We start from the raw sequence: 23,977 nt of genomic DNA on the forward strand, positions 1-23,977 counted from the left end.
TACGCTTCACGCGAGCGTCCACGCCACATTAACGTCTCCCTGTATACTGTATCATTTTTGTCACACAAGTTTTCTTTAGTAAGTTCATCAAGTAATCATTTAATAAAGGTGAAAAAAGCTGGAATGCTTGGAGTCAGAGCAGCGTGAATCAAAAAACTGCACTTTGATAAAGCAAAATGATCGAATGCTAATAAAGAGGGATGTGGTGTCACAACGCCAGAGAGCTTAGCTTTACACCTGATAAGCTAAGACCGGATGGCTGAGTGCCACATTCAATTTGCCGTATCTTTAGCTGTAATGATTAGTTTATTGCATGGCAGTTTGGCTCGTTATTATTCTGTCGATGTCTGACTGAAAAAAAAAAAAAAAAACAGCATTTGTTCGGTAAACGCTCTTACTGAGTCTCTGAGATTTGGTTTTTGGAAAAAAAAAGATTATATAATTAAAATAAATTTTAAATTTTTAGGAGTAACTGTGGAGTTACAACTTCGGGTACATTCAAGTCACTCTGGATCAAAAGGAAGGTGAATTTTCTCTTCAAGAACTATAAAAAACTACAACAAGGGTTTTTTTTGTTTGTTTGTTTGTTTTTTTGTTTTTTACCATCAAGAAATCAGTTTATGACATGAGTAAAAAATCAACTTCAACTAATTAACCCTAAAGATCCGTCCATCACATCCACCGATTCCACCATGTGTTCTGACTCACATGATTCCGAGTAAGAGCTAAAAAAAAAATCCCACTCAGAAGTTTTCCGACTCGTCTTTATCATTCATTCATGTTCTACCGCTTATCCGAACTTCTCGGGTCACAGGGAGCCTGTGCCTATCGCAGCCCGGGGAGCCTGTGCCTATCCGAGGCAGGATACACCCTGGACGGAGTGCCAACCCATCGCAGGGCACACACAGCACAGTGAAATTCTTTCTTCACATATCCCAACTTTGGAGGTTTGGGGTCCGGGCACAGGGTCAAACATGACACAGGGCCCCCGGACCAGAGAGGGTTAAGGGTCTTGCTCAAGGGCCCAACATTGTCAACTTGGCAGTGCTGGGACTTGATCCTCCGATCAACAACCCAGAGCCGTAACCTGATCCACCACTGACCCTCACCACACACACACACACACACACACACACACACACACACACACACACACACACACACACACACACACACATTTATCTATTGCTGTGTTTTTTGTTTAAAAATCGATCGCACATTAAAAAAAAAACAGAACAAACAAAGCATCAAGTTTCACTTGAGCTAATTAACCAATCAGCAGTAAGCGTGTGAAAAGGTCTAATAAAGTCCGAGTATGTTTTGTATCATCTCATCCCACGCTTCAGCTCATGACCCATAATGCTTTACTCTTGCTAATATTTCCCAGGAGATTGATTCGGTCTCCGTATCATCGAACGTACGCGTGTCCGATGTGTTTTTTTTTTAAGACGCCGTTATTTTCACTTGGCAGTAAAACCCGCACTAATGAATTAACACCTTGTACGCACTTAAGTCCTGTTGGAAGCGTGAGCCTTACAGAGCTTAATTAAACACTGCTGATTTTACGATAGGATTTTGAATTTCCATTAACGGGCTTGGATGTATATTGTAAATCTCTGTGACCGTACAGCATGTTTCCTTTAGCCGTTCTGTCCACACGCAGAAGGTCATTTCACATCGCGGCCACAATAGCGCCGACCCGCGCTGCTCCTCTACGGCTGATGGATTAGACGGGGCGGGATGAGGAAGCAAAGTGTGATGAAGCACACTTTCTGTTATCTTTATTTTCTCCTAACAGCATGTCCTGAAGTTTTTCACTCCTCAAACCGTTTCTAAACTATAACGGCTCCTTTAATTATCCGTTTAAAGTTATGAATGTCCGTGAAAAAAAGAAGCGAGTTCCTGTTCTTATTTACATTAGAGCAGCTTTCTCTCGTCGTTCTCTCAACACTCTCTCGTTTAGCGCTTTCTCTCTCACTGAGCGAATAAATTATCCTCCTCTGTCCTTTAGCTCTGACACCGGAGACTCATTTCCAATAATGTTTACGGAAAACGTCATCGTTTGTGTGAACGGTCTCCCCTGTATGAGCCGTTTCTACGGATACGGTAATAATATACATACAAGAAAGCTGCGTATTCTGTCTTACCGAGAAGGCATCGGCCAATCAGAACAAAGACGTCGTCTACTCCTGTACATTATTTTACTAGAGACTGTCTCGGTTCTGTCTCGCTTTAAGGTAAATACACAAGATAAACCTTTTACATTACTGTATCTCTCAGACAATATGTGGATGTTGTACTGGAGCTAATCAAAGGCAGCTCTGTAACATTTAAAGCTGCGGTCCGTCTTGTTACGTCACATCACTGCTTGGTAATTGGTTGATCTTAGAAAAGCAGCGATGTCCCTAATTGGCACCAGGTATACATCAATTGAACACACATATATACAAACAAGGACAATTTTTTTTATCTTTTATCCACACACACACACACACACACACACACACACACACACACACACACACACACACACACACACACAAAACTTGAAAGTGTGTCTGTGAGCTGTGAACTACAATGACTAAGTAAGGACAAGTCTTTAATGGCTTTCTATAAGCACTTTAATGACTTTCCAATGTGATTACTGCATTCTTCACACACACACACACACACACACACACACACACACACACACACACACACACACACACACACACACACACACACACACACTCTCTCTCTCTCTCTCTCTCTCTCTCTCACTCTCTCGCTCTCTCTCCATCGTTCACCAAGAGGCATTGCAACAGGAAACATGAGACCATTAGATGAGATGGACAGCTGGAACAGCACACACACACACACACACACACACACACACACACACACACACACATACACACACTCACAAACACACACACTCACAAACACACTTGCAAACACACACACTCACACACTCAATGCCTCCCCATGGCTAGGAAAACTCCACACACAGTACATTTAGCATGTGCTAACTGCGTTATGCTGATATTCTGGGAGAGAATTCAAACCTTTCCTCTCACCGGGTTGCTTCTGCTGCTGCTGCAAAGTGCTGTAATTGAGTACCATTACACAACAACCGACAAAGAACTGACCATGTCTACAACCCACTAACATTATTCTCTTAATAATACCTTCGACTCGAGTTGCTATTCCCTTTGGAACGATCTTTTATACGGAGGTAAAGGCCAGGCTTTAAAGGTTAACTCTGGTATCCTTGCTGAAGGATTCTTTACTTTGTCCCAGTAAAGGTTCTCTGTAGATCCCTTTAACAGAGGCTTTCTCCTTTAGAGAAGGGTCCAAGTTCCAAAATATATACATTCTAGTGTATAATCAGGACACGCGATTTAAATGTAGTACATTTCAGGTCCCTGGAATAATTGCTTATGCAAAATACCGACAGTATTTCGACTAAAATCAAGTGTCCTTTACTGTAGGTTTCATTGAATCTACAGTGAGCAGGACTTTGCTAGGACTTTAAGCGATGAAATCATACTTATTAAAATATCTTAACAGAAATCAGCCTTTGAGCAGGAATAGAGGGCTGCATTGGGATTGGGCTCCCGCGGGACCCAACGCAAATCTCGCGGAAGCGGGCGGTTTCACCTTTGCCCCGGGCGGGAGTGGGCGGTCAAAAAATTTAGAGAGAAATCCGCGGGAGTCGGTGGGATTTGACGTGTAGCTTAATAATAAGAATGGAGTCAACACATTACATTGAGAAGAAGATTAGTATTAGCATTAGTATTAATTTTTATTTAATAAAAATGTTTATCTTATTTAAATGCAATCATGTTTAATTCTGTTATTCTGGACATTAGCCTGAACTAATAATTAGTCTGATCATTTGTATACAATCAAAATTTTCACAAGCTCTCAAGAAAAAATCCGCGGGAGTGGGCGGGAGTGGACACAAACATCGCGGGAGCGTGCGGGAGTGGACACAAACATCACAGGTGCGGGCGGGAGTGGACACAAACATCGCGGGTGCGGGCGGGAGTGGACACAAACATCGCGGGTACGGGCGGGAGTGGACACAAACATCGCGGGTGCGGGCGGGAGTGGACACAAACATCGCGGGTGCGGGCGGGAGTGGACACAAACATCGCGGGTGCGGGCGGGAGTGGACACAAACATCGCGGGTGCGGGCGGGAGTGGACACAAACATCGCGGGTGCGGGCGGGAGTGGACACAAACATCGCAGGTGCGGGCGGGAGTGGACACAAACATCGCGGGAGCGGGCGTGTGCGGGTTTATAAATACAGCGCAGGGCTCTAATCTGGAAATCAAATCTCCTGATCCGATGGCAACGAGTATCGGAAACATTACGGTCTAGTCTAATCTATTCATGGACGTCATGAGCATATTGCAAATGAAGACAGTAATAATAATAGTTCAGATCTGCTCTGGGTTCAACAGTGCAGCGTTCAGTAAACACAGCGATCGGCAGCGAGTGGTATTTACAGGGACGTTCCTGCGGTAACAAGCCTCCCACGGTGCTTCTCGTGACCTTCACCTTCATCCAGCAGGGATTCATTTATTCAAAAACATCAACAGTGTGACTACAGATCGAGACTCGTTTCCCAAAGCAAGCATCTCTGAGAACATTTCCACACATAAACAAGCCTGAACACAAACTGTTAACAAAAAAATTAACATTACTTATAGGGACGATTTGATGCTAAAAGACAGAAGAAAAAAAAAACACACTAAATGTTAAAGGACGGCTCCGGTTTTTAGTGCTTTGACACACGTCAAAATATGTACATGTCAAAAACGGCGGAATTGCTCTCCAGGCCTTGTTTTTTTTCATGGTAACTAAAGGAACTGAAGGTTCGTACGACGGCAAAACTTCACGAACACACAATACATCCGTCCTTCGGTCAGAGAGAGGCTTTGCGCCTGGTCGCATTTGTACCTTATTCATAAAATAAGCCATTTAGAAGCGTGATTTTTTTTTTCTAAGATTCTTTCACTACATCGTTACAATAAGAGTTTTTTTTTTTAAATGACCTTCATAAAAAAAAAATGGATGCGGTTGGTTTCTGGTTGTTAAAGTTGACATTAAAGAATAAATAGAGCAACGAGAGTACTGACATTCTTAAGAACAAAAAAAAAAGGTGCTTTAAGAGTCACTTAAAGGCGGGGTCTCCGATTTTTGAAAGCCAATGTTGACATATAAAATCACCAAAACAAACACGCCCCTAACCCAAACGGGTCCTGCCCCCGTATCGATAGCTCCGCCCACACATACATACGTAACCCAGGTGACTAACAGAAAGAAACGTGTCTTCATCATAGCTGAAGCGAAGAACAATACGATTGTAGATAAACAAACAAGCAAAAATGCCACACAAGCATAATGATGTAAAGGACAAAGGCATATATTAGTTCTGTGTATCAAAGCAAAACCAACGTTACTCACCTATCGAGAAGGAAAAAAGCGCCTCGGCGTCTTAAGTAAAGTCGGCCACATATTCACAGGTCGGAGTTTCCCGAGTCAATAACTCCTGAGCTAAACGCTGTTACTACACAAAACGTGGTTGTAGCTGCCTCTCTACATTACTACAATAGAAAAGAGGTGTTATTTGTGTAGTAACAGCGTTTAGCTCAGGAGTTATTGACTCGGGAAACTCCAACCTGTGAATATGTGGCCGACTTCCTGCTCCTTCAGTTCTCTCCAGCTCTGGAAAGCTGATCCTATATTAACACGTCCTACTTCTTGTCCTTATCGTAAGTCTTTCTTCTCTTTCTTTCTGTTTTTATCCTCCATGTCAATGTTAAAACCGCTTTCTGCTAATGTCACATACGCGCACTGAACACTCTCTCCGCCGCATATCAACAAGCCCCGCCCCTTTCTGCTCATTGGCTACACGTTTGTTTTGAATTTTGTTTTTGATTTTTTTTTATTATTCGGCCCGACTCAGTTTTCTGAAGCATTTCTCAAAAATCGGAGACCCCGACTTTAAAGGTCCTTTAGGGTTTTTTTTTACAAGTTTAAGGGTTCTTCGCTTTTACAAACATGATGTATCTGGTATCAGTTAGTGCATCAACATGTTATAGGAGACTAAATAGAGAGACTTTCTAAATAATCCCACCAACAGTGAGACAACTACAGTCCAATAAAAAGAGACTTGAATCTACATAGAAACAAAAAAGTTCCACAACAAATTATAAATAAATTAACTAACAAAGGTTTTTAAAGAACATCCTGTTCATTGAACGCCCAAGGAACACTTTAGCTCATGTCTGCACGTCAAACTGTTACTATGGTGCCCAGCATCTCCATACATTCAAAATACCTCAATCATTACACACCTTTTTAACGGTTTACGTGGCGCATCCACCGCCCGTCAAACTGTTACTATGGAAACGATAGTGTACTGTCATGAGGGCAATAATAATTATAAACATGTCATAGCTGCTGTTCCACACATTCTGACCAATCAGGATCTCAGATAAAGTCATAAGGACTAAAGCAATAAGACATGTTTATTACAGAAGACGTAGCTAGCGTTATGGGCTACGACTTGTGCAGAGATATAATAGATGTTGTTTATTTCTTTTTGTAAGTCTCCAGGGTGGATGAAAAGAAGGGAAAAAACATCTCTTTCATCTTAATAGGTAGCAGATGTGCCTGTACAATTACAGAGAATTACAGAGGCTCCGGTAACGAGATGACTTCTTGATTTCGAGCGCTCTGAGCCACGGGAGGATGCCAAACGCTTTGAAAAAAAAAATTTTAAATAAATAAATAAACGACTAAAATACAGATGTTGGTAAAGCTTTGTTTTCGGATGCGTTCAGGGTGTGTTCCTCGGTTTAAACATGTGAAGTCGTGCTCATCGATAACTAAATAAATAAATAACAGGATCAAATTAAATCAATTAGCATAATAAGCTCGAACAGACGAGGTCATGTTCAAGATGCCGCTCACAGGATGGGGATCTGAATCCGAAAAAAAAAATCAATTAATGGCCTTTCTGAGGGCATTTCCTGGACTCGAGTAGACGCTAATTGGAAATGAATACACATAGCTGCACTCGTTTTTGCTTACACGGCATGTAAGCTCCAGCTCGCTTGTAATCACGGCGTATATTTAATCCACGACCACGCAGCACGTGTCCTTGCTTTTGCTTTATGCGCTGTAAAGACGTCACCGCGGCCGGGAGCCGTGGCTTTGAGAATTTATTGACATATCAAACGGTCTATTTATTACCTGCATATAGAAAAAAAAAAGAAAAAAAGAAAAGACCTGACAGAGTAACACGCCTCCTTATTTTAAATTTCAGCCTTGAATGAAATCCAAAAGCCTGCACGGCTTACCTTAATCCCGCTCCGAGCCTCACATAAGACCAAAAACAAACGAGGCGAGTCTGACTCCTGTTCTCTTCTCCATCGCTTATTATATTAATTATAAAGACACGAGATGCGAGCCTGAAGGGCTGCTTTTCTTTTTTCTTTTCTTTTTTATTATTTAAATAAACACACTCGCTCGTTCGTTCGTGATTATGCTGACTACGTGGTCAGAGACGTAAGTGGTTTTGCCGTGGACAGAAATATAGGACAAATCCCCAGCAGCCTTCATCATACAGCAGCGGTCGTCATTAATGATTAAAAATGTGAAGGGGGAAGATATTAAAATATTCATCGTGAAGTAGCCGTTTGTCTCAGAAGCTCCTTAGAGAAGAGGAAAAGAGTTTGAAAGCAGATGTATAGGTGAAGATTAGAATCATATTTAATGAGATTTAATCTACTTCTTCTTATTTATCCTTGCAACGTTTCCAGACAGACAAAGCACTAGACTCCACCCCTCTGCTCTCATTGGTCAGTGTACTTCATGATCGTGTCTATTCCGATAAACATCCAGAGTCGATCTCGGCCAATGAATCGTTACGAGGAGGAAGACGCACGTCGAAGCACATGCGATCGAATGGTCTGTCTTTTAGCTAAAGATGCTAGCATGCTAATATCGCAGCTTTTGTAAGAATTTACTACTTGAAAGAAAACAGAAATCAGGACAGCGACTGCTCTATTCATACATCAGGATAAGATAAATCTTAAGTCTTTATAAATCTTTTACTCTGAACGTGTTCGCCAGTTTGCTAATGCTAATGCTAGTTAGGATGCTAATCGATGGAGGTTCTGGGGGCGGAGCTTTTTTTTTTTTGATAGGATCCAGGAGTCTCTGAACTCTTACTCAACTCAAACACTTCATTGTCACAATTTGGAAGAAGTTGTTTTCCGTTCCCTGTCCTTGGTTTCTCGATTATACATTATTGCTTACCTGTGCTATGACCTTTGACCTTACCGATGTCACACACATCGTGCCTCATATAACTGCAACTTATTCATATATAAAATAATAACATGTTTAACATCTATTTAAGAATAGAGGCTTCTGTTCATTAAAATATTGTAAAGTCGACAGAACGCCAGTGGTTTAGAAACACGACGAGCTCCAAAGTCAGTTGTAATGACATCATAATGTCAGATTTGTGTATCTTTATCTCCCACCATGAGCACACGAGCTTCATATTTCTGCTTATTATATATTTATGACAGAACCATGTCACTATAATGACACAATTATGTACATTTTCTCTGCCTTAAGTAACGTGAGCTTCATATTTCTGCTTATTATATATTTATGAATGTCTACAGTATAAATTGTGACATGGAGGACAGAGTCATGTGTCCAATGCTTCAGTAATGACAATTCTCTGATCCCTAAGTAACAAGCAACTAGTATTTCTGCTTATTACACATTTATGAAGGTTTATGACAGTGTTATGACAGAGTTATCATTCATTTCTTTTGCCTTTATGCAGCATGAGTTTCATATTTCTGTTGACAGATAGACATGATGATACTATGACATTATAATGACATATATGACTGTTATATAAAGTATGATATCTCTAAACCTTTAGTATGTTTCATATTGTTTATTATATGTGTATTAATGCCTATGAAGGTACTATGGCACTATAATGACAGTTATATACAGTATGTTAACTCTGTCCCTTAGATATTATTTATATTGCTTATTATATGTTTATGAATGCCTATGAAGGTACTATGACACTACAATGACAGTTATATACAGTGTGTTATCTCTATCCCTTATGTATGTTTTATATTGTTTATTATATGTTTATGAATGCCTACAGTATGAATGTACTATGAAACTACAATGACAGTTATATACAGTATGTTATCTCTATCCCTTAAGTATGTTTTATATTTTTATTATATGTTTATGAATGCCTATAAAGGTACTATGACACCATAAGGTCAGCTGTATATGTATATTTTCTTTTGCCTTTACATAAAATGACTTTGTGTTAATGAATGCTTATGGCAACTCTGTGAGACAGTCATAACAGAGTTAGAGTAATTTGAGCATCATATGACTGTTAATAAGACCTCTATGAAGCCCTATGATATTGCCATGCCACTGGAATAGATTATGTGAATTATTTGCTGGAATATTTTCTGTACTGAACCTTACAGTTCTACAGTTATTCACGGTTTATGATAAGCAATAACACCGTTATGACATGTTTATGACACAGTAACGGAGGTTCACATTTCAGCAGAGAATATGAACATAAATCCTGATATAAAATGATACGAGAAAGATGTTTTTGAAAAAGAAAATCTTAGCAGAGCTTTAAAGGGTTGAGGGTCATAAACATTTAAAAAAAAACTTATTCCGTGAGTCTTGGCTGCTCTTGTTCCGTTATAGCTACATTTCTCTATAAAGCCTTTCGCTCTCATTCTTCTCAAACACAAAAATCTAAAAATTGTGTAACACTAAATGTGCCTCTCAAGGGCAATCTCCTCCAAGCGACGCCCACATTACCATCTTTATTACTCAGAGTTTTTTTCCTCCTCATATCCATGTCAGACACCAGAAACACCAGAAAGGATCATTATTTTGCATTCGGTTTCATGATTGTAAAGAGAAAAAAAAAGGCATTAAAAAATCAAAAAGAGTCTTGGGCAAAGTGCGATGAAAAACGGCCGCTCCTTCCCGCCAGCGTCTATCACGGAGCTGGAAGAGCGAATGATTCTCGTCGATAACATCTCCTCTCCATCGCACGCAGTGATTCATGACACAGCGGACCGAATGAAAAGAGTTATTAATTCCATCGTTTCTAGCAGCAGTGCTAACAGATACGAGAGAGGGCGGGGGGTTGAGTAGGGGAATAGTCGTTGTGCCGGGGGGTGGGGGTGGTGGTGATGGTGATGGTGGTTGGAGCAGACTATTTATATCCCAGTGATAGAGGTTATCAACAAACTCGGGAGGTTAATAACTGTACAGAGCTTCGTCGTGGACAATGCTTTATTGCGCCGATCTAATACACGACGTCGTTACATGTGTTGATTTATACAAGACAAAACGGCCGAGGTTAAAGGTTAAAAAGCTACAATCCTGTCAACATATAGATTTTCCAATAAACAAATAAACAAATAGATAGATAGATAGATAGATAGATAGATAGATAGATAGATAGATAGATAGATAGATAGATAGATAGATAGATAGATAGATAGATAGATATTTCTTCTATCTTTTGTTGATCCTCTCTTGGATTTAACAGTTAAAATGAATAATAAATAATAAAAATATTAATATTTCTAATAATTGAGGTGCAAGCAGCGATTAGGGGGCCAAGCAAGACAGGATATCATTGGCCTTACAGTATGTTGCATTATATTTACAAATATTCTATTTTCATTAAATGATCTTAATTTATTTTCATTCATTTTATTTAAGCTTTATAGAAAAATGAAGTTAAACAGTTAAATTAAATATATTAATATTCATATTTAATCGGGCATTTATTCATTTGCGTATTTACGTTTTTACTTTTTTATAAATGCATTCGTGGGTTTTATTTCTCATCGCATCTTTTTCAACGGCTGAGTCTCGGAGTCTGACCTATGACTCAGAGTCTTTCATAACGGTATAACAACGTCGTCATAGCAACCTGTTATCAAAACGGTAGTATCGCAGTTTAATGACGATAAAAAATTAAATAAATTGTAAATCTAAAGATGAGTCCCATTTCCACTCTGCATGATTTCAGGGCATTATTCAAAAATGTGTTTCTGTCTCTTTTTTTTTTTTTTTTTTTTTGTTCAGCGGTGAAAAAAATAGCACAGGAGGCATCAAGGGAATCTGAGACGTGAGGGACGGCGTGTCCTAAAACAGTCCATCAGCCTGCAGCGTAATGAATCTCAGCCTGGACCAGCGGAGAGCTTTTTCTCTATTCACATGATTTCTATCATAAACTATAACGAAGATCATAAACAATACACTATAAACATGTTCATAACATCTTATAAGGCTTCCTAAGTCAGTTTATACTGAAATCACAAATAGATGGTGTTAGTTAGATAAAGTTTGAAATAATTTATTAATGATATGCGACAGGCTCAATTTGTCTGTAATGATTCACTGATTTCTGTTTAGCTTCGATTTATTTGTTGATGGGTAACTGATGATAAGCAGGATATTTTTTTTTACTTTTTTTTTTAAGTTAATGTTTTTAAATTCTTTTGGTTAGTTTCACATTTTTCTTCTCTCTCTCTCTCTCTCTCTCTCTCTCTCTCTCTCTCTCTCTCCCTCTCTTTCTCTCTCTCTCATTCAGTAGTGGCAGGTTTGGTAAAAAAAAAAAAAAAAAAAAGAAAAAAATAGGAACATTGCTGAAAGCAGCGATTAAGGGGACCAAGCACTTCAATGATCTAACATTCATTCATTCATTCTCTACCGCTTATCCGAACTTCTCGGGTCACGGGGAGCCTGTGCCTATCTCAGGCGTCATCGGGCATCGAGGCAGGATACACCCTGGACGGAGTGCCAACCCATCACAGGGCACACACACTCTCATTCACACACTCACTCACACACTACGGACAATTTCCCAGAGATGCCAATCAACCTACCATGCATGTCTTTGGACCGGGGGAGAAACCGGAGTACCTGGAGGAAACTCCCGAGGCACGGGGAGAACATGCAAACTCCACACATACAAGGCGGAGGCGGGAATCGAACCCCCAACCCTGGAGGTGTGAGGCGAACGAGCTAACCACTAAGCCACATATATATATATTATATATATATAATATTTTTAATTATTTATTTTAATTATTTTATTAGTTTGGAAGATAATATTATACAGGTTATTTATTTATTTATTTGTTTATTTATTTGTTTATTTATTTATTTACATTGTACAGAGACTGATTTAAATTGAACGCAATAATAGAAACAAATTTATTATACAAACTAGATATAAATATGCATTTATTAATAAGGTTGAGATTTGGTCATATGCATTTTTTTTTAATCCTCTAGATTCCAGCAGGTTTTATTTCCTAACACAGCTTGAGTCTGATCCATGAGAGTCTGGCTTTAGAAGAATGAATATGAATCACTGTTGAGTCAGAGAGAAGGAAATAAATCAGAATACAAAATGACAAGTACACACACACTCACACACACACACACACATACAAACACACACACACACACACACACACACACACACACACACACACACACACACACACACACACACACGCCTACGGACGCAACAATAAACGTCTCCGGTGTGACACACAGACAGATTTGAATCTCATGAACCACTGATAAGAATCTGCATGTCAGCACGACTGCAATTAATCCTCTTAATTAATTCTCACTAATTAGCCAAAAAGCATTTTTATCCAAATCTTAATATTTATAAGCGACGTGAAAAAAATTCTGGGGACATTGGCCTCATTCCTGCCCGAGACGAAGGACTTCATCACAGCATTTCCTCTCGTCCATCGACCTTCTCGAGCTGCTCTCCTTCCTCTTCAGCCTACAGTGGAGCCTATTGATCGTGCTCTTTTTTAATTATTTTATTCTACACTCCTCCTCCTCCTCCTCATTGTTCTTCCACTGTCTTTTTTCTTTCCTCTCTCTCTCTCTCTCTCTGTCTCTCTCTCTCTTTCTCTCTCTCTCTCTCACTCTCTCTCATACACACACACACACACACACACACACACACACACACACACACACACACACACACACACACAAGTGGAGGATTTATATGCAGCTCGTTTCTTCCAGTAAATACATTTTATTGGAGGCTATTGAAAAAACAGCAAATGTGTGTGTGTGTGTGTGTGTGTGTGTGTGTGTGTGTGTGTGTGTGTGTGTGTGTGTGTTTATGGATTTTTTTCCCGACGTCCCCCGTGGACCGCTCGGGATCATGTCCTATCTGTTTTCTTCACAGCGGTCGTATTGACGGCTTGTAGGCGTTATCGTGGGCTACGGACAATCAAGCTTTCATTTCAGAGCCAGCGCTAAGAAGTTAAATAGAGCTTCGTTTTTTTTATTATTAATAATTAAATAATACTACTTAAAAAAAACTTTGGAAGCATAAAAGTAAGTAGACTCAGATGATAAATTTATATATTTTTTGTATCATTTTAATTTTTTCCCCTCTTTTACACAAAATTTCATTTGTACGATCGAATTATTTTTGTATTTATTACAGCATTTTATTTTATTTTTTACTGATAGATTTTTCTTTATATTTTAGTCACGTTATAAATAATGGACATTATGGTTTAATTATTATGTTTATTTTTTAAATATTGACTTTATATCTAAATTTGTTTCCAAGTTTACTGTATTATTTATTTGCAATAAAAAATTCATTCCAGACTAAAACTGCTTACATTTTCAAGACTTCAGATCGTTGTAAATTTTGTGTGTAATCTTTTTTTAATTCATAATTACTTTTAAAATTGTATTTCTATAAAAAAATGGAAAAAGAAATAAAAAAAATAACATCCGAAACACGTAAGAAAGAAATAACACATATCGGGTTCACGCTGTTATAGAAAATAACCTTTTTTTTATAATTAACCTTAATTCAAATACAGCGTCCTCCATGATATAAGCGACTGTTACTATAGAAACAATAATGTATTAGAACGTGTGAGCTAATATAAACCCACGAGCCTTTCTGCACTACCTGGCAACCCTCTATGTTCAAGCTTCTCAGTTCCTGTCAGTTTCATTAAAAAAAGAAGAGAAAGTGCTAAAGGCTGGAAAAAAAAGTCATATATAATCTAATCTGTTAAAGCTTTTTTTTTTCCCTGTGGTCTCTTAGGTAGAACCCTGTATTAATGTATGACCTTGAGAACCTCTTGAACAGGAGCTAATCATTATTATCATAATGAAAAACATTAACAGGATAGCGCACAAGAGAGAGAGAGAGAGAGAGAGAGAGAGAGAGAGAGAGAGAGAGAGAGAGAGAGAGAGAGAGGGCACAGTGACCTAGCTCCTCTTTCAATAGCGCCTGGCGAGTGCTAAGTGAACTCGACGACGTTCTCCGAGGCCAGCTGCTGGAATCCTGAGCGAGAGTCCAGGTGAACTTTGTGATGAAGCTGCAGGTTCTCTGTTTGTCTTCTTCTGACCGTGGCTGCGGTGGCCTTGAATAATAGCCGAGTACGCCTCGCTCGAGACTCAAACAGTAACCAAACATTTAGCACTCGTAGGTTTTCGACAGCCTCGCTTCGAGAAAAAAAAACTGACCCACCCAATAAAATTCTTATCACAGCTGAATCACGACAAAGCAAAGCTATAGATATGATTCAGTTGCTTTTATCCTGTCAGAATCTGCAGAGGGTTCAAGGGTTAGCTAACTGACGCTTGTCTAAATCAGTGGTCCCCAACCTTTTTATCGCAGCGGACCGGTCAACGTTTGATCATTTTACCGCATGTCTTCAAAATAAAATAGTTACACCAAAAAATGAATATAAAGTGATTTAACATTTTAACTCACTACAACACTAAATCAATGAGAACCCTGAGCTTGTTTTTTTACAACGAGACGGTTCCATCTGACAACGAGACATTCGAGACATTCTCTCTCCACCAAAGCTACAACACCACTGCCGCTTGCAGCCGCTCAGCTCCAGAAGTCACCTAAACCCGGCCCGATATCATGATATTTTGCGCATGCGCGGTATCGGTGCGGCTTTAGGTGACGTCTCTCAGCTCCCGGTTAACCTCTCGTCCATGGAAAGTCGCACAAACCCGAGAGAAATACACCACAGTAAATAAAATGGAAATAATTTAATGTTCCTTGGGCGGCCCGGTACCATTTGGTCCACGGACCGGTACCGGTCTGCGGCCCGGGGGTTGGGGACCACTGGTCTAAATGATTACTTAGTACACATGTTAGCTAAATTGTTCCTGTTTAAATCATTATAATCTGTGCTAGTTAGCAAAATTAATGCTGACTAAATGATCAGTGGTTTTGCTAGTTAGCTACTGATCTAGCATCACCTCCTATAAATCACCATAGTATTTGCTAGTTAGCAAACTTAATACTAAATCACTGTGTACTTCCCAAGCTAGCTTGTTAGAATCGTTAGCTCACTTGATGGAACGAAGATGTAATGTCCACTACGTTCACATTCATTTATGATTGCTAGTTAGCTACCTAACCTCCACATGTTTATTTTTAAGCTCTTTGAAATGAAACAGAGCATTTGCTAATGCTGTAGCTCATGCCAAGTCAATTACTGGGTTTACATTATTGCTAATAATCCAACTTTTGAAGATATCTGACATTTCTTACTTTTGTAATCATGCCACTCAGCTCTGCTGGCTGAAATAACAGTGATGACGACAAAGCTAAATAAATAGAAAATGGCTACTCAGCTAAGATTCTGTTTGTAGGCTGTATATTAGCTACACTAGGTGGCTAATGATGAACCAGAAATCAGAAGGTGTGCACTGTTTGGTCCTCAGCGCTGAGTCAGCAGAGACCGGGGCACCTCCTGGTTCTCCTTCTGCTCCTCTAATGTAGCACAGGAGAAGCGGCGAGAGACCAGTTCGGCTCCAGTGAGGCAGATTCTACAGATGGCAAAAATCACCCAAACCACTAGAGATAACTTTATTAAAAACTCTAACTCTCTCTCTCTCTCTCTCTCTCTCTCTCTCTCTCTCTCTCTCTCTCTGTGTGTGTGTGTGTGTGTGTGTGTGTGTGTGTGTGTGTGTGTGTGTGTGTGTGTGTGTGTGTGTGTTAACATAATGAAATCTCTTAAATGAACATTTTTGTTTATTAAAATACAATGAACTTATCTCTGTATCAGAGCACAGGGGAAAAAACTGGCCAATTTCATGCAGAGTTGCAGTAAATAAATAAATAAACAGATAGATGAATAAATAATAATAATACTAAAAAAAAAAAGCTTTCCAGCAAATCCAGAATATGTAACGATGTTCAATTGACAGAGAAAAATAAAAATGAAATTAAGCGTCTCCGCCGATCCGTCTCTGAAAATTGCATTCAGCGCCAAGAACATTCACTTAGCAAATCATGTCCCGAGGCTGGACCATCAAATCCAACGCCTGTCATTAAACTCAAATTTACTAAAGCATATCTGCCTGTACAGCGGCTACGACAACAACAACGAACCTAGATGATGTGGCGGAAGAGCGGAAGGGAGAAGTGAGAAAATAAAACATGTTAAATCACAGCCCAGGCTGCTGCTCTGCTTTTCAGGGCCAGAAAGAGTTTGCATATTGTTATGTAAAGCACCAGATTGTTTACTAGCTAGTTACTTCATCCTGTCTACATTATCAGCTTGTTTGCTAGTTAGCTAAATGTCTCCTGTCTAAATCACCAGGTCGTATGCTACTTCATTCTTTTTTCTATCAGATAATTTGATAGTTAGCTAAATTCCTACGTTCTAAATCACCAGTAATTCAGCAACTTTGCTAAAGCTAAATTTCTCATGTCCGAATCATTAGCTTGTACGATAGCTTCATTACACCACCTGTCTGTTAGCTAGTTAGCTAAATTCATCCTTGGTGTCAACAGTAGTTTCACATGTTAGATAAATTTGTATTGTACGGTTTTAGATATACAGTATTTACAAAAATCATGCTTTGTTTCTACACTGTAGACAAAGATATATATATTTTTTTAATTTCAGTTTGTGTTAGCCAAAAAAATCTCTTACTTGAGCGACAACATTTTCCATAAGTTTATGAACTTTAAACGTCCTTCAAAACTGCGGATGTGCTTTAATAAATAACTTCTCACATCGTTTCAGGAAGACTGTGTAACTTCAGTTGCATCGCAGTCAGGTTTAATGGCTTATATACGACACGACTTTGTAATACATCAGAACAGTCTTTGTATCCGAACAAACAATCACCCCTACAGTGATGTTCTCATTTCCATAAACGCTTTCTGGAAATTGGAAATACAAATTGGATTCATCACATTATATGAGATGGAATTTATGTTTCAGAGACAAAAGAGCAGAATTTCCAAAATAAGCGAAGCAGCCGTTATCGGCCGACGCGACTCTATTGTTTTCTCAGCCGCTAATTACCCTAAGTGGGGAAAATTGTTGCCTTTAACTGAGGATCACTGGGAAGCCGTTTGCCTAAATTTTTATTTTTTTTTGGTCTTTAGGGAGCGAAGCTGCGAGACGTCTTGTGCAGACACTTACCTCCAGTGAAGAAACACTCAATTCTAGGGAAAAATGACTCATTTTCCATACTGAGATGGGCTCCCTGAAAAGCCATCTCTGTGATTGAGTAAGTAGTTACCAGTCCGAGCACCGGCGAGACGCACCGCCACCCGAAAGGCAATCGGATTTACGAATAGCGCTAGGTGAAAAATCCTCTGTAAAATCCTCGAGCCAGACCAAAGATTTGTCGAGAGCACCTACCTTCATTTTCTTCTGCTTGGAAAGTTAAGCTCAACTTACTGTAGCTACGGACATTTTAGCACTTCATCTCAGATACACAGGGTCATGAACAAAAGCAAAGGGAATGGCAACAAAATGAGAAGTTCAGTACCTTTAGATTTACCTATGAAATTGGATGACATGGTTCCATAGAGGAAGCAGAGCCCAGAGAAAGGAAAAGCAAACGGGAAAGGGAGAGAAGAAGATACATAAGTCATGGTTGTGTAATGAGGTCAAAGTGGTGTAGATGAAGGGAAAATGCACTTGTGATGTAGTGGATGAAAAGCTAAAGTGAGGAGGACGGATTCATTCTACTGCCACATGCAATAAACCAAGCCGTAATTACCCAGACTCTTAGATTAAAGGCTTCCTCAATGGTTCCTAGTTTCGTAGTAGCTACATTTTACTGCCTCATTGGAAGCTGAATGGTGGAGCGGCTTTAGATGGAAAGTACGGCTTCCTGTGGCTATCAACTGTTGAAGAGCGCTAACCCAAAAACATCATAGAGTTTAGAACTTCTTAGAAAGAAAGAGAGAGAGAGAGAGAGAGAGAATGAGAGAGAGAGAGAGAGAGAGAGAGAGAGAGAGAGAGAGAGAGAGAGAGAGAGAGAGCGAGAGAGAATGTTTGCTTTGCCATTTTAACCAAGTTAAACATAATGCTAAAATCTAAGCTTGTGGTCCATTTCGGTTCCCCGGGCTAGTTTCCTAACCATGAAGCTCTCTGAAACTGATGGGCAACACTTGTAGCAATTAAACAATTATCCTTTAATGTCAGCAAACTTCTCTTCCTTGTCTATATAAGGAACCCTTGAAGAACCCTTTTGTTCTATAATTTTAGAAGAACATAGTAGAAACCTAAAGTCGAGCTTGTTGAACTTTAGCTGAGAGAGAAAGTGTTCAAAGTCATGCTGGCTCTATCAATTAGCAATGATCTTAGGGAAAATGGTGTGCTTTAATGCTTCATCTGACTTCCAGGAACACCGCTCAAGAATCCTTAAAGGTTCCCTTGAAGGACGCAATGACGTTGCAACCATCCGGAGAACCCTTAAAGAACCCAGAGGTGACTCATACAAGTTAAGCTTACCTTAGCTTGGAGAGAGAGCATTCACTTTTGAGAAACCTGGACCTGATTGGATGATGAAATTGATGGGCTTGGCTAGAATTTAATGCTGCAATTGACCTCCTTGACATAAATTTCTTTGCACAAGAAAATTAATGGTTTACTGGAGGGAAGCCATTCATGAAGCAGAGAAACTCTAACAATATAAGGAACCCTTGAGGAACCCTTTTCTTCTAAGAGAGTATAAGGACAGGTTTTTATCAATGTAAATTCAATCCCAGTTCCATGTCCTCTAAGGAGAAGCATTAACAGCACACTCCTACCCCACGGCTGTGGTTCTCTAGTTCCAATCTCTATCAGAGTAGAAAATGCAGCCCAATAACTAATTAGGAGGGAGAACCTAAGCTCTTTAACCCCTTAAGTGCAGAGCAGAAGCAATGAGATAGACGAGGAGAAAAGGCGAGATGAGGATGAGCGAAAGTAGGAACAGAGAACGTAAGAAAACATACCTTGGTCTCCCATCATCAGGTGTGCCAGACCTTAAAGGAAAACAAGAGCACAGTCAGCAAAAAGCAGAAGTGCACAACACGGACATTCGTCTGGTGGAACAGACTGATTCAGGACGGAGGATGGAAAACAAAACGGAGAACGGAACGGAAAAAGTATCTCTAACGCAGCGTTCATTCTGTTTGTCATGTGCTGTATGAGCGCTAGACGTAGCTGTTAAGCAAAAACGTAACAAACATCATTCTATGCAAATTAGAGATGACACGGTAAATCTAAACAACTGGCATTAAGGATTTCTCAGATTAATCCATAGATAGTCATAGCTAATGTGCGATGAATAGCCGAGTAAAATTCGCTGTAGGTTGCGTATATCTGAAGTTTAACAGTAATCAGCTGAAATTAAAGATAGTTAATAACATAAATGATAGAAATTAAATTAGCTAGGTGATGTTAAATATGTATAAAGTTAGTGAAAGCTAACAGACTGATAGTTACAGTAAACATTCTCAGTTTGTGGTGATAGGAAACAAATGCACCAAGCGGAAAAAATCGAGCCGAGACGAGAACGCCGGTCTTAAAAATTACAAATTTTAAATGGAGGAAGGGGCGGGGCTTTCAGGGCGTCGGATCATACGGGAGAGATCGAACGTTTGATTATTTTTTCTTGAATATTTGGTAAAAATATCAAATAAAATTATCACTCATAGCAGTATACAGTGGGGTTAAAATGGACAACTCCGAAGCAAAACAATAAAAAAAATAAAAGAATAATCAAGAATTTTTTTTTTTTTTAAACAAACACAGAAAACATCTTGAAAGATATTTCATGTGGTCTAACCCGACCTACCTGCCTCCCCCCACAGTCCTTTACTATTCAACTCACTGATTTACGGCACTAACAGGGACAGCTGGAGCGCAAATCCAATACATATCAAGGCAACGACGCAACATTCACCCATCATTTTCCTCTCCACTGCACAGTATATAAGTACATTTGTACCAACAGCAGAAGCATTATGTCGCATAAATGTCACAGTGAGTGCGGGAGGAGGGGGAGGAGAAGGTAATTACCATTTTTAGATTTTTTTCAATTGACCGTCTGCCCGAACTAGCCGTTAACGTGATCCATTAGCATGGGATTAGCTGTCAATCCTTCAGCAGAGGCAACGGTGCTGTTGAATTCTAGATTCTGATTGGTCAGAAAATGTTGATTAATTTTTTTCTGAACAGCAGCTCTGACAGTAAAGCGGCTACAAATCACTGCTTTATATTATCGCACTTGTTGTGATACGCTATCATTTCTATAGCGACAGGATTTACTGACAGCACAAAAGCTCATAAATTATCCAGCTTTACTTTACTTAAGGAATCAATTGTGTTCACAAAATGTTAATTTCAACATTTAAAAAATATCAATAATGTCAATTTTATATATTAAAACTCAAATTTTAATTTTCTAATTAAAAAAAATCACTCATCTCACATTCTACTTTTTGTTATTTTAGTGAACTGAAATGTTCCATTAGCTTGCTAGCTGAACTTGCTAGTGATTTAAGTAAACAAGAATAAACTGAGTTACTTTGTAGTACTTGTTTGATCAATAGAATAGTTCGTGTAATATTAGCTACCTGGCTAGTTCTCATAACTACAGTGTCTAATTACAGAATATGAGAGTCGATAGCTGGTCTAATGTTAGTTAGCTCGAGTCTAGAAGATGCTACTTTTTAATTTACCTTGCTAACAATCTTGGATACTGCATACTATTACAGGAATCTGTCTGATGTTAACTAACTTTAAAATAAGACCTAATGGTTTTAGCAATATATTATTTAAGCTAGCTCTTTTGGTAGCGATCTAAATGTAGTAGTTAAGCTAATGTTTGCTACACTGACTGCGGGTGAAGAAAATAACAGATAATATGACAGATAACAGGCTAAGCAAAGAATGTTGTTGTATGTAACAATTGTCATATCTTAATCTTAGCTATGAATTAAATCTGAAACAAACAAAAAGGAAATGCTAAGCTAATTACTTTATAAAGTAAACAAGATGAAACTGAGCCTACTGTTAGCTCTCTTGCTAGCTCTCATAACTACAGGTTCTAGTGTTGTTGTTAGCTACCATGAGACCCAAATGACTTTTAGTCTAACGTTAGCTACTGTACCTTGCTCTAGAAAATACTATTTATTTAGCTTGCAAGCAATATTGGGTTTCACCTGGCTAATTGGTTTTTTAAGCTAGCTCCTTTACTAGCAATGTACATGTAACGATTAGGCTAATGTTTGCTATATTAACAGATAATATTAGCTGCAAGGAAAATGTTTATGTAATAATCTTTCAGCTAAATGTTCTCTATCTACTTTATTTGATGTAAAAACCTTTGTGCTAACCTGTTTACATAGGATTTTTTTGACATTTGTTTGATTTTTTGGGCAAAACTAAACATTTAACTAAATTTTTTACATCTCTATAGGCTTGAATATAAAGTATCATGATTATTATTATCAGTTTAGTTGAATAAAAATGGCGTTAATCCATTTTAAAACAAAATTTCAACATTGACTTGTAGCCGTTCTTATTACATTCTCCTCTCAGAGCCTGTTCTTATTTCCTCTCTCAGCATTATCAACATTATCTGTAATAAAAAGCTCCTTATAAGTTAAACTGAACTGAATAATATTAAGATGACCCTGATGGTACTCGCTAGACGTATAAACCCACTCCAACATAACAATCTGATAAAGAAAAACACTTTTCCTCCTTTACATCCGCTCGGGTGTATTTATTTTCTTTTCCCGTCTCCTTTCGGTGCCATGGCTGATTTTCTCCATGGTGGATTTGGAGGAATTTACTCGGAGTTAGTTGATATGGATATCATGCAGATGGATGATTTACCTTTTCAACCTTGAAGGAGCATTTCCACCCGTCGCTACGGATACGGAAACCCGACTCGGCTCTTAAAGAACGTTCTCATGATCGTTTCTCATGCTTTTCTTTTCACAGACAGTGTTAATGTGTTAAAATGTCAAACTGAAGGCCAAAGCGAGCTCAAGCTTCAATCCTATCAAATGAAATTTAAATAAATTGCCGTCGCTTGATATAATTTTTATGTAGGTTTTACACAATGTTTCCAAATTACACACTGCAAAATAATGATAATAATAATAATAATAATAATAATAATAATAATAATAATAATAATAATAATAATTTTTTCTTACTTATAACTACATATAACTTACATAATATAAACTTGGTTAAGTTTTACCAAGTAAAGATATCTTGAATCTTGTGATATTATTATTGTTTTTGAAGATAATTTTACTTCTTTTAACAATTATAACAAGAGCAAAAAAATAATAATATCAAAATGAAAAAGAAATATTTAGAAATAAGCTTTTGTATAAATCAAAAGATTTACTCAGATTGTCTATATTAAAAAATATTTTACCTTTGATGTTTTCCATATATTTAAAATGTCATATTGTTCACAATTTTATATTATTTTTCTCCCCAAAACGATTTTTGAAATCAGATAAATGTCCAAAATAGCGTTTACTAATTTTATATTGAAGCCTTTGTTTTGTGTTTTTTGTTTGTTTGTTTTTAGATTTTCTAGGTTAAAAAAAGAAACTATTTTGAAAATGTTTATATTGAAACAAAAAGCTTTAGTTTGAAACTTAAAAAAGTCTTAAAATATTTACGTTCGATCTAATTTTTGGTTTCTAGCTAGAATTGAATTTAAAAAAATGCTTGAAATTAATAAAAATGTCAAGAAATGCATTGAATCCTTTTAGATTAGATAGTATCAGATAATTCTGCCTCTTTAAAGTGTAAATTTCCTTTAAACAAAAACTGTTCAAATTTAAAATTTTCACATTTTCACTTATACAAGTAAATCTCTGAAATATAATAATAATAACAATAATAAAATATAATAATTTACTTTTGCTTTAAAAATATTATTTAAAAAGATATTTAAGTTTTGAATTACAGAAAAATGTCTTAAAGCTTAATAAACTTTCAATTGTTGATCATAATCTCATAATGAAAAGTAAATAAATAAATAAATAAATAAATAAATACACAATCAACATCCTAAACAAACTATCTTATAGCTAGAAACATGAAAAAAAAGAGATTTTTTGTATAGCTTTTACATGTCAAATCTAAAATAAGTATAAAATTACAATTAATTCATTTGATATTGTTTTACACATATAAATATATCATCATATTTATCAGATAATTATAATCAATGGGACGATATTTTAAATGATGCTATGAATATTTTGCAGTGTTTTTTTTTTTTTTTGGTTTGTTTGATTGTTTGTTTTGTTTTCTTTTTGGTTTTATTTATTTTAGTCTCTTTTTTTGAAAATATAAATAATATCCAAAATTCAGCTACTAAATATTCTTAAAATTTCACAAAATTAATTAAAATTTACATTTTATACCTACCGTCCATGCTGTGCTCAAGTAACAATGATTAAAGCAGAATTAGAGGTGAAGGTTGAGTTAAAGAGGAAGTTAAGAATAAGGATGATAAATGCAGTACCCACCTTTGGCTCGGTTGTCTTCTGTAAGCACA

General features: G+C 37.8%; 1 protein-coding gene across 24 annotated transcripts in view; it reads right to left on the bottom strand.

The window, feature by feature from the left end:
- LOC113650021 (neurexin-1a) overlaps window positions 1-23,977 on the bottom strand; it is a 298,946-nt gene that overhangs the window by 262,555 nt on the left and 12,414 nt on the right. For 10 of the 24 annotated variants that reach the window (XM_027158037.2, XM_027158034.2, XM_027158043.2 and 7 more), the window contains exons 3-5: window positions 23,949-23,966; window positions 19,389-19,418; window positions 17,933-17,944 (exon numbers count right to left, since the gene is read on the bottom strand). The exons of 5 other annotated variants lie outside the window; for them this stretch is intronic. In XM_027158037.2, coding sequence (XP_027013838.2) covers window positions 17,933-17,944; window positions 19,389-19,418; window positions 23,949-23,966 — 60 coding nt within the window. The remainder of the gene's footprint in view (window positions 1-17,932; window positions 17,945-19,388; window positions 19,419-23,948; window positions 23,967-23,977) is intronic. 9 more of the 24 variants (XM_027158040.2, XM_027158033.2, XM_027158030.2 and 6 more) reach the window with 5 other exon arrangements.

This window comes from Tachysurus fulvidraco, chromosome 7, assembly GCF_022655615.1.
Source record: "Tachysurus fulvidraco isolate hzauxx_2018 chromosome 7, HZAU_PFXX_2.0, whole genome shotgun sequence".
Classification (NCBI taxonomy): Eukaryota; Metazoa; Chordata; class Actinopteri; order Siluriformes; family Bagridae; genus Tachysurus; species Tachysurus fulvidraco.